This window comes from Pangasianodon hypophthalmus, chromosome 4, assembly GCF_027358585.1.
Source record: "Pangasianodon hypophthalmus isolate fPanHyp1 chromosome 4, fPanHyp1.pri, whole genome shotgun sequence".
Classification (NCBI taxonomy): Eukaryota; Metazoa; Chordata; class Actinopteri; order Siluriformes; family Pangasiidae; genus Pangasianodon; species Pangasianodon hypophthalmus.
In genome coordinates this window covers 12,999,089-13,015,584 of record NC_069713.1, presented here as the reverse complement: position 1 = coordinate 13,015,584, position 16,496 = coordinate 12,999,089, and the positions used below count along the sequence as shown (strand labels likewise).

Genomic DNA, 16,496 nt, shown 5'->3' with positions numbered 1-16,496 from the left:
TTTTAACAAAGGACATTGTCACAAAGCAGCTTTACAGAAATCAATACATTCAGGATATAAATTTTAAATGTATGAATTTATCCCTAATGAGCAAGCCAGAGGCGACGGTGGCAAGGAAAAAAGTCCCTGAGACGATATGAGAAAGAAACCTTGAGAGGAAACAGACTCAGAAGGGAACCCATCCTCATCTGGGTGACACCGGATAGTGCAATTATAAATAATTCCCTTCTATAACTGTGTACTACGTGGACAAATTGTGGAATTGTGTGACCAGGAATTTTATTACAGTTTTCACATGAAGTCTGTTTTGTTGAACTTATCCACTGTCCACTGATGGAGACTTGAGTGCAAAACTGTTCGTTGAACATTTACTAACACAGACTACCATGTGAAAAATTAATACCATGTGGAAAATAAATTGCATAATATATACTATATGGCCAAACGTTTGTGGACAACAGACCATCACATCTATATGTTCATGTTGAACATCCTATTCCAGATTTAGTCCCCTTTGCTGTTATCATAACCTTCACTCTTCTGGGAAGGCTTTATTTGGCAGTATAGTGTATATTGTATAGTGTATAGTGTATTGAAAAAATAAATCATATGTCCTACATGTGAAAATAAACCTTATGTCCTTTGTGTGAAAAACCCCACATATAAATTTCATACGTAAAATCGTGATTATTCACATGTACATTTTAGGTGACTTTTTTTTGTAAGGGAATTGTTTCTAGAGCTCCTACTTGTAATAACAACTGAAAGGACGTTCATGTGAAATTTTAAGGTCAGGAACTCACACTTCGAATGTACATCTATTTTTTATTTTATCCTGTGCATTGTTTTAAATTAGTTATTATTTAATTTCATTTAAATTAATTTAATTTTGTCTATTTGATTGTACAGCAGTTTGAAATACCACATGAATGAAAGGTGCTCCATAAATAAAGTTTATTATTATTATTATTATTATTATTATTATTATTATTATTATTGTTGTTGTTGTTGTTGCTGTTGTTATTTTTATTATTACTATTATTTTCCATTTTTTGTGTTTTTTATGTCACATCGTAAAAAATAACTACTACACAACAAAGCCCTGTTTTTTGTTTTTTGTTTTGTTTTGTTTTTTTTAGATGTACGTGTGTGCATGCATGCTTGAGTGCCCAAAGCTTTGTACTGGTGACACTGGGCAGCCCCGATGAATGCATGTCATACCTCTGAGAGACACAAAGAGCAAACTGACCACAGCAGATAAAGCCAGGAGCCGAGTGACTGAGAGACAGATGGTAAGGGAGAAGGAATGAAGGAAAGAGAATGAAAGCATGAAAGTGTGGCATGTTGAAAGGTGTCTCAGAGATGTGCCGGGTGCCTACTTCCTGTGTGTGTGAGAGTCCGTGTCCTCTCTGGCCTCTGGAGGGGAGAAGCTCCTGCTGTCTGCTTTACTTTGTTCTCACTGCCAAAATACCCCTATTGTGGTAGATTCCCCCTCTCGTTCAATTACCGAAAACACAGACACAGCCACACACACACACACACACACACACAAACCCATCAACAGGTGCCTCAGAGTATGTGACCATTCCCTACATCCCATAATTCTCTGTCCTGCCAATCATCCCACAGATCTACAGAGCACTGAAACTCAGAGAGGAAAGAAAGGATGGTGTGACCATACCATGGTTCAGGGGGAAAAGCTGCATTCGGTCACAGGAGCCGTGTTCACGTCACTGACGCAACTATTTTCTGAGCAAACCTCTGATCGGAAGAGCAAGGACAGGGATCCAGTGTGTATCCAAGAGTGAGAGTGTGTGCCACGTGCTGCACATCACTATCTGGTAAAGCGGCCAGTGTGTGACGTGAGTCAAACAGGCAAAATGGAGCCAGGAATGAAGGTTCTGCTTTGGGTACTTTATTCCAGTAGCATGTTCGCTCTCACAGGTAAGACAAATGGGTTTGTGTGCTGTAATCAAACGTCTTTTGCTTGTTTTTGGTGTGTTCCATAATGTTATGAATAATAATAGTATAATTATTTAGTTATTATATGCCTCAATCTTTAAATATGATGTATTTTATAATGAGTACTCAGTTGTGCGTGTGTTGACAGTTTACAGTTATGATCTCTTGAAGTCAGTTTTAAACAGATTTCTAAAACAGGAAAGGATTTAACCCCAAGTAGCAAAGGGCAATGTTACAGTCTTATGTGACCTTGTAATGTACAGTGAATATAAACAGAAAAACATACAGTGCACAGGTGTACACAGGCTCTAACACTAATGCTGTGTGCCACATGACACATGTTATGATCATAACAATGAATGACTTTTGTGCATGAAATAAAGAGAAAAACAAAAAAAAAGGATTGATGAAAAATATCATAATGCAGGGTGAATTCATTTATGCTGAGTTTTTGAATTTCCACTTTGTCTAAGGTCTCTCTATGTTAATGAAATAAAATACCCAACACCATACATTTAAGAAATTTTTAAGGTGTTGACTAACTGCATGTGAAGGAAAAATATTAACTATATCATATTCTAGAGAAGCATGCCTTATGCTTTGGTCAAAACTGACTGAAAACAATTTTAATGACATGTTTGGCATGGGACACATATGATTTAGGCCTTTACTTTCATCCTGGATTAGATTTTTAAAAAAATATTTATTTGTACAATACTTATTCAGGGCATCAATAAATCACATTTCAAAAGCAAGATTTGATCCAACAACATATTCTAATATTGTATGAACATAGTAGGCTAAGTAAAATAAAATACATATTAAGATGCTGAGTAATATTGTATAATTAATTTCTTACAGCATTAACAACAATAGCAGGGTTTAGAAAATCAGATCTTCAATACTTTTCCAAATTCATACCCAATATTTTCTAAAGTTCAGTATGAACAGATTAAGTAATAATCAAAGTAAGAAAAACTCCACTAAAAAACAAGTAACATTATATGATTTATTTCTTGCTGTAGCAGTATGATAAAAAGTTATATATACAGCACTGTGCAAAAGTCTTAGGCACCCTTTTTTTTAGTACAAACTTTGTTATAGATTTTTATTTTATGACTTCTACATTATTGATTAAGTACAAAAACAATTTAGATTTCCAAACATTACTTTTCCAGCACAAAATTAAATGTTACAGAAAAATGTTTGTATGTCAGTAAAGAAAGCAGCATATTACATAAGAGACACTTTTCAGACAAAAAAACATAATGAAGGCTGCTGGGTTTTGCTGCAAAAATAAGAAGCAAGTGTGAGAGTCAAAGTCTCCAGAAGAACTGTGGCTGCTTCTGCAAGATGCTCAGTAACACTTACAGCTTATTTCCCTATAAAACTGCACACATTGTACCTGAGACTACTTTTTTTTAAGTGAAGGATCATCACACCAAATATTGACTTTGTTTCATTTATTACTGTTTACTGCTCTTTATAGTATTTTTTAAATGTAGAAACTTTTAGTTTCATTATTTTTGAAGGCTTCTTTGCGTCTATGTATATATATACAAACTTAAATACAATGGAAATACAGAATTATATATTTTATATTTATTATATATTTTATATAATATATTTTGTGAGGGGGAAATATTTATTTCTAAAGGCAATTCAACCAGTAAACATAACATTAGCTTCCTGGTGGATTATAGCTAATCTCATCAAACCTGTCTAGATGGTTATTTTGGAAATATATGTCTCAGAAATATTGCCTGTGCATGAGACTATGTGGTCAGATCACGCAATACAGACCCATTTGTATGATCTACTGTAATATTCACCTAAAGTCCTCACTGTAAATGTTTCTTGCCATGCCCCGCACCACTAAATACACAAAAATGTTGTGTGTGTCTGTGTGTTTAGGAGGTTCTGAGGCAGAGCGGAGGCTGTTGCAGGATCTATTTGAGGATTATAACCTGAAGGTGCGTCCTGCTCGGGCCTGGAACGAGACAGTGATGGTCAGAGTCGGGATGACGCTAGTGCAGCTCATTAGTCTGGTAGGATTTCATACACACTCATATACACACACTGTATTTCATATTTCAGGGCCCAGTTTGAAGAGGAATGCAAGGAGAAGCCGGCTCCCTGGTTAAACCAATTAGCAATATCATATCACCAGTGCTATTTTCCATATTTCTGGATTACATTTCAATATAGAATATACAATAACAATACAATATGACTATTATGAATATTGCATTGTCATATTTTACACAGCAAGTTGTCTCGAACACATGCCTCTTGATCCCAAACCAACATTTTGAGATAGGAAACTATGATTAACTTTCTTCTCTGTTTGAAATGTAGGACATTTTGAGAGCAATCCAAAGAATGTCTTTATAAACATAAATTAGGAATAACTTTATATGGTAAAGAATATCTAGCATGAATAAATGATAGCATTTTGTAAGTGTAAGCTATAGTGGAAGTGTATTTAATTGATCTTTGGTAATATAAGACTAGTGTATTGAATTTAAATCTGGTACATTGTAACTCAGTTAAAAGTTCTAATGACTACAGAATTATGTTAAGATGATATCACGATATCTGAAACTGTATTTTTTGTATGTAACTAATATGTGTCTGTAACTATCCCATTACTGTCATATAAACCTCCATTCACACTGAAAATATTATACAGTTCGATTATTGACCATTAGTTAGTACCACACTAGTTAGTTAGTACTACATTAGTTAGTTAGAACCATGACTATTGACCATAAGTTAGTGACCACAGAAGAGAGAAGCTAAAGGAAATAGTCTGATGCAATGCTATTTTCCCCAACATTTCCTCATCGCTGGCTGTGGCACCACTGAAAGCTTTAATAAAGTGCCGGGCCGTGTGTGGGCCATTAGACTTCATCTAACAGGATTGAGTGTTCCACTGCTGCAGGATTTAGCCACCGCATGATATTGTCAGTGTGTCTCCTCTCCTGCAGGATGAGAAGAATGGAGAGATGACAACGAATGTATTCATGAACATGGTGAGAGGCACACTCCATTTATCTTTCTCCACGATTCGCTCCATTTCTGTGCCATCTTAATTCACTTGTCACTTTGTGTAATTAGAATTTATTACATCTCTGTTTTGCTCCGAGCCTTTTGCTCTTAACTGCTTTTTTGTAACATCTCTTATGTTCTCTGCTGTTGTAAAGCTAATTAGAGAGTGCTGTAATTTCTACACTAATGTATCATTCTTTGTGTGTCTGAAATTCAATTATAAAATCAAAATACTGTTTGCTGTTTCCTGATAATAATAAACCTTCCTATGTAATTCAGTTCTGCCCCAAACCACAGACTACTTATTATCCAGATGACATATGGGGTTGGAACTGAATTTTAGAGAAAGGTAGATTTCCAGGAACAGGATTAGAAGCCTAATCCTGTTTCTGGAAATTTAATCCTACATGTATCACCCGTGTTCCTAGCCTCGCTCTCCCTCTGTCTGTCCCTGCCTACTTTTTCTTCTCCTTCCTTCCCACTTCAGGCATGGTCTGACTACAGGTTGTCCTGGAATCCAAAGGACTATGACAATATTGATGTTATCCGAATCCCCCCTACCAAAGTATGGCGTCCAGACATCTACCTAATCAACAAGTGAGTGCTCGTCGTCCATATATAAACCATCTTCATTTTTAAATATAACAGCTACACTTGTAACCTGTGGCTCTACTGTAATATGACGTCCCACCTGTCATAGCTTCTTATTTAAGCTCAGAATATATGTGACCTCTGTGTCCATGTACCCAAAGCTATGCAGGGGAAATAGCAGAGTCAAAGGCAGCGCATTTGTATCTGTTGTATATCAGATGCTGTTAAAAAGCACTAAGCGAGAGTGGTTTTGTCCATTTTGCAGTAACGATGGGCAGTTTGACGTTGCTCTTTATGTGAATGTGCTGGTTAATAGCGATGGCACAGTTTCCTGGCTGCCTCCAGCTATATACCGCAGCTCCTGCTCCATTGAGGTACAGCTAAAACTGTAGCACACACAACTTACAAACAACAATCATTCATCAGCTTAACAATATTAAACAAGCAATCACCTGATGAAAAGCTAACGCTAATATGCAGCTCTATTTCTCCAGGTGGCCTATTTCCCGTTTGACTGGCAGAATTGCACAATGGTGTTTCGCTCGTATACGTATGATGCCTCAGAGGTGGATCTACAGTACAGCCTGGATGAGGATGGAAAAGAGATTCATGAGATAGTCATAGATGAAAATGCTTTTACTGGTCAGTCCACTTCCTGTGTCTGGGAACAATACTGTACCTCCTGCTCTCTATGTTTTTGAACTGCCCTGTGTCAAAAAAATGACTCTCTACAAACTGCAAGGCATTATGGGTGCCATGCATCCTGTAGACTAGATTGTTTGGATGCTAAATTATTGGAGTGCATTAAGTTTTCTCCGATGTTGATTATCAAGAGTTCTTTGGATACTACTTAGCTACCTAAAGGTTCTACTTGGATCTCTCTCTGATATGTAAATAGTCTGTAGATGGATGGATGGATGGATGGATGGATTTCAGTGTTGATTTAGTGTCATCTTTGCTCAGAGAATGGAGAGTGGCAGATCTGCCACAAACCCAGCAGGAAGAACATCCAGGAGGACCTCTATGAAGACATCACCTTCTACCTGATCATCGAGAGGAAACCACTGTTCTACATCATCAACATCATCGTGCCTTGCATCCTTACTAGTGTGTTGGCTATATTCGTTTTCTATCTGCCACCAGGAGCAGGTGGGTTTCCATAGTATAGTTACGAATTCACACTTACTCTTAGTCTTTAGCTTTTTAGTAGTGCTTAAATCTTCTTAAATCTTCAGCCAGTGTAAGAGATTCACTCGATAGCTTTTAGCAATCGCACTTGTAAAAGATTAGCTTAAACATTGATTTAACTGCATGTTGAGCCCTTAGGGTCATTTTTCTGCTCTATAAGATTGTATAATTAAATCATTTCTTAGGTACATCTTTTTTGGTGTTCCCTACAGGAGAGAAAATGACTCTGTCCATCTCTGTCCTTATTGCCCTCACTGTCTTCATGCTCCTGCTTGCTGATAAAGTCCCTGAGACATCTCTGGGAATCCCAATTATTGTGAATTATGTGATGTTTACGATGATCCTGGTGACCTTCTCAGTCATCCTCAGTGTTGTGGTGCTAAACCTGCACCACAGGACCCCCAGCACACATTATATGCCCATCTGGGTGCGCAAGGTCAGCCTGCATGTTGATGCTGTTAATCATTACTGTAGTAAGGTTTCTGACGATTTAACCAGTTGTCCTTATTCTTTTTCTTACTGTCTTGAGCAATATATACTCAAAGTGCAAGTGTATTGTAGTTGCTGACAACAACAGGCAAACAAGATACTTTAGGAAATTGCTGCTTACTTTCAAGTTTACTTTCTTTAACTACTTGTTACACTAACTATCCTCTTAGGGGGAAAAGATTAAGTCTAGAACCATTAAGGGTTCTTCAGCTGTCCCTCATAGAGAACCCTTAAATGTTAAATATAAGAACACTACAACTGAGTGTTTCCCTATTGTAAAGGAATCCACATAAAATGCTTTAAGGAAGTCAAGAACCCTTTATTATCTTTAAAGAACTCTTTTTCTTTTACAAGACTGTAGTTTGTAAGCACAAAATACCAAACTCCAAATACACAGACTGTTGTTTGGATCAGATTTGTTAAGACAGTCCTAATTTCAGTTTTTTGTTATTTATTTTTAAACTCATAACGTTTCTCTGTATATCTGTTAAAATATTTGGGGAATGTTATGTATGAGCTCACATCTATGAGATGACATCATGAAATAAGCACCATGTCTTTGGGCTTATGACAGCCAAATTTAGAGGATGATGTGATACCCTGAAACTTTTAGCTGCAGAGCCTGCATGCTAAGCTGTATGCTAACTAACGTAGCTAGTTACTGATGAACAAAATCATGGTTGTTATGGTATGTTTGTTGAAAGATTTAACTAGTGTCAGATAAATCACTGAGAATATGCTGGTTGAAACTCTGATACTGAAATCCCACTAATGTCTACCTGTGAAAAATGTGAGTTAATTTAAGTTTATTTTCAATGGATATCAAATTGTGGTATTTTTATGAGAATGAAATTTTCAATGTGTTTTTTTAATATACTGAGTATTTAAAAAAAATATCAAACACATTATTAATTAAAGTAAATGATTTTAAAGGTTTAAAATGACCTGTTCAGGGTTACTCTGAATCACATCTTATTCCCAGTGAGAACTTACAGTTTGCCAATTATCGAATTATTGATTATCTCAGGTGTTCATCAACTTCCTGCCTCCCTACCTGGGTGTACTCAGACCCCGCCCAGAAGAACCTGTACAGAAGGAGGAGCCTAAAGAGGACCCTCCCATAGCCCGTGCTGACTACAATCTCAGGCCCGGAGGAGAATATTTCATCCGAAAGATTAATCCTGAACTGATCGCACCATGGAGGGGAAGGTAATAAGCAGAAAAGAAGATATAATGTCCTCAGTTGTCTCTATCATCAATCAAACCATCAGTTAAATGACTCATGAGTCATTCATGCCGCATGAATCATGCTGATTCATTTTTTGCTTCACTGATAGCGTTCTGTGTTGAAACACTGGGCATTCAAAATCAGAAAAATCAGAAAGTTACGTATATGTAACTGTAGTTCTATGACTAAGTTCAGGGCTGCCAGGGTGGTTTTTCTTCAGATCTGGTGGGGTATTTCCTTGTTTTCTTGGCAAGTACCAGTTGCGTCCCTTCATGACCATGACCTTAAATTGCCAGTTAATAAAAGGTCCCTGCTATATTATGCTTGTCTTTTGGCCATTCTGAATCAACCCAAGTGACCCAGGTGGCCCTCCACTCAATTGCAGAACCACAGAAACACAGTATGTAACCTTCCATTCTACTGCTTTTCATTCTGGATTGCCAAGGCAGTTTCCTTGGAATTGGTGGAGGCCATATTTCAAAGTCTTCATAAAGGTTCATAATACCTCCAGATGAGTGTACCTCGCCAGGTAATAACAGACAGCAATCATAAATAGTGCTGATGCTGTACTTTGTTGAAAATATGAGTCACTCGCAGTGGTGATACTGCTCCCTGCTGAGGATGAGAATCACTCAAGTGCTGATACGGTTCTTTATTGAGGATGTGAATCACTCACAGTTCTGACACTGTTCTCAATTGAGAACAAAAATTGCTCAAAAATTTGATATTGTTTTCCATTGAGAATAAGAATTGCTCAAGGTGCTGAGACTGTATTCTACTGAGGGGGATGATTACTCAGATCACTCAAGCTCACCACAAAGCATATGGGCTGCGATAAAGCGCCGCTCATTCCAAAATCTGGTAAAGTTAGATGATGAGTTCCACTGCCAAATGTCAGCAAGTGGTGCTCAGGAAATAGCCATGGTATGCACCACATTACATTTAATGGAAGAAAGCATCTATTGACCTGTGTTTAAGTATACTTACACAATCACTTCCTTTAGCCAATCGTTTAACCTGTCTTTAGACAATGGAGCATCTTTATGATGTTCCCCAAAGCACATGAACAGCTAGTCAGTGACCTGCCAGCTGGCAGTCACTTCCACATAGCGCTTCAGAGACCTCACTGGACACACGGATACTAGAATTACTCACTCAAAGTGCGCACTCATCTGACAATGCAGATTTAACAATAGCAAGATTATTATTAGCAAAGAAAGAAACAATTGCAGGGCTACACCCAGCATCTTTGAACCCACTACCTCAACTACCTCTAACTCAAAGAATGAGAAGGACCTTTTAAAGACTAGCCACAGAAGTGATGACCTTGCTATTGGAATGAAGGGAAGTAGAACTCAATGCATTTTGGAAAGAATGAACATCCTTGGTTGTGCATACAATAATGACAGCACAGATTAATCCAGTACAGCTTTGACATGTTGGCACTAAATGGACACCAAAACTGCTGAACGCTCATTCCAGCTGGTCTCATTTTCACTGTGTGTCATCTCATTTCCTCTCCTGTCACAGTAGACTAAATGTAATAGAATTGGCAGCAGTCTGCTTATTAAGGAATGTCCCTGTAGAAGGAGTTCAGCTGTTAAAGTATGAAGCAGATGATTCAGTGCTCTTTATAGATCCCTGTAGCACAGTCCAAAGCAAAAAAAAAATCTAAACCTCTCTCTCACACACTGTCTCTCCGTCTTTTCCCCTAAAGGGATTGTCTGGCAGTTACAGGTAAATCTGTCTGATGCATACACTAACAGTATCCTACATTGTGCAGGGAGCTTGTAAACATGGCTCTGAGGTCTTCCAGTCATATGGTTGTGGTCATTTCTCTTCTCCTTACAAAGGCATTTAATTTCAGCCCAGCTAAGCCCAGTCGCCCACCACTGTCGCCAGCTTCTAAGCCCATGTTTAGTTTAGGCATTAGGGCTAATCCAGCCCAGGACACAAAGGGAGGATGAAGTGAGGAGGAGCGGATAAATGCATGGAGTGCTGCTGAGGAATGTAGAGAAATAGCTGAAATATTGAATTGGCGAAATGTCAACCTTCATAAGACGTTTTATTTTTTAGTGTTATGTGCATGTAGGTCAATTAAAATGTGTTTAAGGAGATGACGGTACAGTGTGTGTGGGTGTGTGTGTGTGTGTCTAGGAATGAATGTCAGGCGCTGAATGGGAGTTCCCATCTGTCTGTGGTACTGAAGCAAAGTAGTGGAATGTTCGCAGGCATGCAAAGCACTATATCTCTCCATCATTATTTGTTTCTCTCACCTTACATCTCCCTTTTTTCTCTCCCTCGCACTGTTTCTGTGCCTTTGGATGGATGGTGTCACGAAATAATTCATGACCTGTTGCTTTATGCTAATGCTCTCTTCCCCTTAATTCGGTTCCTTGGTTCTCCGAACTCTTATAGCGGTTTAACAGGTGCCTTTAAAATGCACAAATATAACATGTAGGCCTACTCTTAGAAGTGGAGCCTATACGTCTGCCACTTTAAGATATTCCTGACCATTTTGACCTTGTGGGGATGTTTGGCTGGTCCTCACAAGGAAAACCTTTTTACAAAAACTGCAGCTTTCTTTTAAAAAGCCATTTTACATGGTTTCCATTTGGTTACTGAGGTTATGGTTAGGGTTAGATTTTGGTGTAGCATAACATTAGCTGTTTTAATAGTTACATCAATGGAAGGATAGTTAGACAAACATGTGTGTGTGTGTGTGTGTGTGTGTGTGTGCATGTGATTTTCCAGACATGTAGTCAGTGTACGAACCCAGCTGTCTTTGAGGTGGTTTTCACACCGGGCACATTTGCTGCGGTCTGAATCCTAGTGCGATTGTTCCCAGCAGCCCCCGCAGCATTGGTCACTTGATTCTATTGAACCCCGGTGCATTTGCGTTCATCTTACGTCATCACTAACATGCATGGAGAACACAACGCGACTCACCATATTTTTTGTTTTTTTAGTATTTTGGTGCTATTATGCACAGCAGAATGAACGACACTTAACATCTGCATTCTTGTGAGTTTTGTTTAACTGCTTCTGTATGTTTTCTTCTCCCCATAGCTGAATAAAGCACCTCACCTCTTCTGTGTCCCACAACGTTCCCCTGCCACTCATAGTATACGTGTGTTGTGGAAACTGATGATGTCGTCATCAGCTAAAACACATGCTCAGGTTAAACACATGCTCAGGTTAGTGCTAAACCGAGTACGAGTTGCGTTCACATTCACAGGAATCCCGGCACAGTTCCACTGCAACCGAACTCAGACCACCTCCTACAGGTAGTCTCGGGTTTGGTACCGTGTTGCACTTCCCTGTCCACGTGACAGCTTTCACATTACCACTTTTTCATGCAAACTCTGCTCTGTTTCAGACTAAACTGCCAGTGTGAAAGCCCCCTGAGAGAACACTTCACATAGCCCTGTGCACTTGGTCATTTCACTTTTCTCACAAGTACAAGCTTTCAGAACAATGGCTTTGTGTAAAATTGTGCACTTTACCTACTTTACCTACCTCTAGCGTGAGTAGTGTCTTCACACAATACTAAGTGAGGCATTGTGAACTATTCATACCTGGATAATGTACTAAAAGCACTGAGAAATTGATCAAACAAATTTTGAGGGAGTTTTTAAATTAGCATGTTCCAATGATAAATTGCCAAATGTTAGTGTCCCAATTAGATGTTACTACCCTCCAGGTACTATATGGCCAGGTACATTGCATGGGGTTTATGAATACAGTGCATAATTTTGCAAATTGTGACACAGCCAATAGTGTTCCCTATTCCTAACTCTTCACAGCCATTGATTTATCACTTCAATAAATTTTATTTAATCCTTTAAGATAATGAAGCCATTCATGAGCTGAGATCAAGGAGATGATAATGGAGTCCTCAGAACTGGTTTTTGGAAACCCTACAATAGACAAAAGAAAAATCACTGATCAGCTACTAGTCGCAAATCTTACATAAAGTAAGATAAAGTTACATAAAGTTAGCAGAAACTCCCAAATAGTGTTAGTAAATTCAGTTTTACTACAACACCTACTGTAGGAACACTTACCGTTATTTTGCTGGTAAGGCAATGAGGGAAAGAGGATCATGTCACTCAACATTGAGAGAAGAAAACATACCATTGCAGTCATATTTACAGTATCCACTATGAATATACATGTGCGTGTGCTTGTATCCACATCATGTCATTTGTCATTGAAGAGAAAGGTCACCAGCAGACATACCACTGCAGTCATATTTATAGTGTCCTCTATGAATATACAGTACATGTGTCTATGTGTGTGTCTATATATTTCTCAGGAATCTTGTTTATGTCTCAGCTAATAAATTTCGGTTAGCACAATTTTCTGAACATTATGGTTGCATGACATTTTGGTTCTAAAATCTGTCTATGTTTAATGGGTGATCTAAGATCTTTTTTTACATATGTTTAAAATTGCTGCAACATTTAGGAATGTAGGAACATGACTACAAATATATAGTGAAGAACTGGCATCCCATCCAAGGTTCGTTCCCACTTCACGCATAGTGGTCCTGGGATGGGCTCGGGAGCCACTGCGGCCATGACCAGGATAAAGTGCTTACTGAAGATGAATGAATGAATTACCACACGCAGGAAAATTGTATGCTTGTTTTTATCTATGGTTATGTGAGCAAAATATTAATAACCTGAAGTAACCTATTTTCTGGCATACACTTTTTAAAAGTTGTAGAAACTTTAGTTTTGTAATGTCTAGCCTTCTTCAAACCCATCGAACACATAATTGCACATTCTGGGAAGCTTATCTGTAAGTTGGAGTATCTCAGTGGATAAAAATTGTATGTCTTTTTCTGTGTTTACTTCTCCTGGAAATCAATGTTACATGTTAGTGGTTTCTGTAGTTTCTGGATTGGCCTTGATTGGTTAGTAATAGTATTTTGTTTTCCGTATATTAACATCTTTGGAAGCAAGTAAATATTACAATATAAAATGTGGTAATGGTTTAACGAGTGATCAGAGACTGACTTTATATGCATGTGATTTTTTCTAATGGCATTCAGAGATGTGCTAGAGGACTCTCTGAGGGTGACCTTGTGGCAATAAACACTATAGACTAATAGTGCAACTATGATTTAATGGATTATTGTAATATTCTGTGATATGTGTAATAACTGCATACCTACATACCTACATAACTACATAAAGAGCATTAATGATTATATATGTTCTATGAAATATTCCATTAAGACACAACACTACAATTCATTACGCATCAGTTACATCCTAGACCTGTAACTGAATCAACAGACTCCATTAAAACCATTAAAACCATTAGATGCTGCTATTCAAATTGGAGCATTTTTAACAGAAACCATCAGGCCAAAAATATTTCTGATTAAAAATGTTTCTGGCGTGTGTGCCTGTGTGTTGTCTGGTGTGTGTGTGTGTGTGTGTGTGCATATATGTGCTTTGCAGCCACTCTGATAACACGGTGCAGCTGCAGAGACTTTTTGACAGTGACAGCTACTGTCTGATCCTGCCTCCTGATCTTAAATCAGCCATTGCTGCCATCACATACATGGCTGAGCAACTGAAAAAACAAGATATGGATGATACTGTGAGTACACACACACACACACACACACACACACATACAAACACACATACATACATATATACATACATATACACACAAATATACACTCATACACTCATGTTTTTCTTTGTTTTATGCAGTAACCTTTCTCACACCAAATGCCACTGGTGTGTAGGTTTGTTGCTCTTTTCTTGCCATTTCTCTCTCTCTCTCTCTCTCTCTCTCTGCTTAATATTTAATTTTCTGCTTGCGTGTGTCGGCAGATGACTGATGACTGGCAGTACATTGCCATGGTCGTGGACCGCCTCTTCCTCTGGCTTTTCGTTATCATCACCACCTTGGGCACCCTTGCCATGTTTCTGGATGCCAGCTTCAATCACACACCTGAGGACCCTTTCCCATGAGTGTATCACACACACCAGACCAATCTGACTAAAAGCGCACACACACACACACACACATCCATACTCTTTTCCAAAGGAAAACACACACAGTCTCTCTACAGCATCTGTGACCACCCATCTGTCTCCACCTAGGTTCCAGCATTTGCCTAAAAGTTTTTAGTGCAAACTGGATATTTTTCAGCTTGTAGTTCCTACAACAAATCAGAAGAGGGCACCAGAGTGTGAGTTATGAGTTACAGTGAGTGCAGTTATTAGTACTTGTGCAGTTAGTTAGTATTTGTTCTAGTTTTTACCTTGCATGGACTCATGAACAAATTCTTCAGATTCCACAGATCACTCATGTCTTTATACAATTCCTGACTTTTCATCTACTAATTTAATGGTGTCACTGAGGTAGGTGTGTATAGGGAACATGGTTACTCTGATAAAACAGAGGAAATAATATTTTGTACGTTATGCAGTGTCTGTTTGATTAAAATGTGTAATGCACTGCTGTAAAAAAAACGCATTCTCTTTCTCTGTGTAAACTTTAATTTGTGAATAAAATACACTCACCAGACACTTTAATAGGAACACATTCATGCAATTAACCAATCAGCCATGTGGTAGCAGCACAGTGCATAAAATCATGCAGATACAGGTCAAGAGCTTCAGTTAATGTTCACATCAAACATCAGAATGGGGAAAAAAATGTGATCTCAGTGACATGTGTCCACTGTAGCCTCAGATTCGTGTTCTTGGGTGACAGGAGTGGAACCCAGTGTGGTCTTTTGCTGTTGTAAACCATCCACCTGAAGGCTTGGTGTGTTGGGGATTCTGAGTTTTTCTGCTCACCACGGTTGTAAAAGTGCTTATTTGAGTTACCGTTGCCTTCCTATCAGCTCGAACCAGTCTGACTAGTCAAGGCATTTCCACCCACATAACTACCACTGACTGGATGCTTTTTTTTTTTTTTTTTACTCAAACCAGACGATCTGGTGAAAATAACGATGCCACAGGCACTAAGGTTACATTTTCCCCCCATTCTAATGCTCAATCCGACTATTACCTGAAGTTCTGCATGATTTATGCATTGCACCGCTGCCACATGATTAACTGACTGGATAACCACATGAATTGAGCAGGTGTACAGTTCATTCATATTCAAGTGAAGTGAAGACACAGGAGTTACATCACCTGTTAATCACTTAGAAAGTGTGTTTGAGCAGGGAAAACACTAAGTCCACATATAATCTTAGAAAAGAGATGTTTTGTCTCATTCCACATCTCTCTCTCTCTCTCTTCTTATGCTGTCTCTTCTAATTTCTCTCTTGAGTCCTGTCTCAGGCATAACTATGATCAGGAATGTTGGGGCCTTTTTCAGACAACAGTATACAGACATGAGATTGGAAATCATAAACTAGTCAAGACAACATTATTTATATAATTAAATTACAAGGTATTAAAACTATGGCAATGCATGTCTTTATACAGGCATGTCACATATGTATTTATTATGTATTTAATACTAATAAAAATGAAGTGTATCAATGAATATCATTGATTATTTAATTCACTGTATCTATTCTTGATTTTCATAAGAACACTGATGCTTTTAAAATATATATTTATATATATCACATCTTACACATACATTTTTTTGCCTATAAAGAGAGCTCAGTATAAACTGACTCAGTGTTGTAAGTGCTGGCTCTAAGGGAGAACTAGAACCCAGCATGTTATACTGCACATGGTTCAGCACTCTTCTAAGCAGGCTTCGAGCAGTTCAATCAACCTCCTTTCACACTATCTGCTCCCCTTACAAAAGAACCAAGCTAGCCAGGACTAGAGCAGTGAGGGGAGACTCTGCTCTTCAGGGGTGATTTAGCAGTTTCTGTTACCATGTTGTGGTTTATACACTGGTGAAGCACAAGACAAATGTGCGATTACGGGAACCAGGAGAGGGAAAACCTTTGAAAAAATGCATAGCTCTTTTGTGTGTCAAGGTT

The 16,496-nt window shown here is 38.2% G+C and overlaps 1 protein-coding gene across 1 annotated transcript; it reads left to right on the top strand.

Annotated features, from left to right (window-relative positions):
- Window positions 1–1,248: 1,248 nt before the first annotated feature.
- Window positions 1,249–15,963, top strand: chrnb1l (cholinergic receptor, nicotinic, beta 1 (muscle) like). The gene is made up of 11 exons (XM_026936949.3): window positions 1,249–1,944; window positions 3,877–4,010; window positions 4,953–4,997; window positions 5,501–5,610; window positions 5,870–5,978; window positions 6,099–6,246; window positions 6,568–6,753; window positions 7,005–7,228; window positions 8,309–8,490; window positions 13,984–14,125; window positions 14,368–15,963. The coding sequence occupies exons 1-11, from the start codon at window positions 1,881–1,883 to the stop codon at window positions 14,506–14,508; spliced, it is 1,485 nt and encodes a 494-aa protein (XP_026792750.1). The 5' UTR covers window positions 1,249–1,880; the 3' UTR covers window positions 14,509–15,963.
- The last annotated feature ends 533 nt before the right edge of the window (window positions 15,964–16,496 follow it).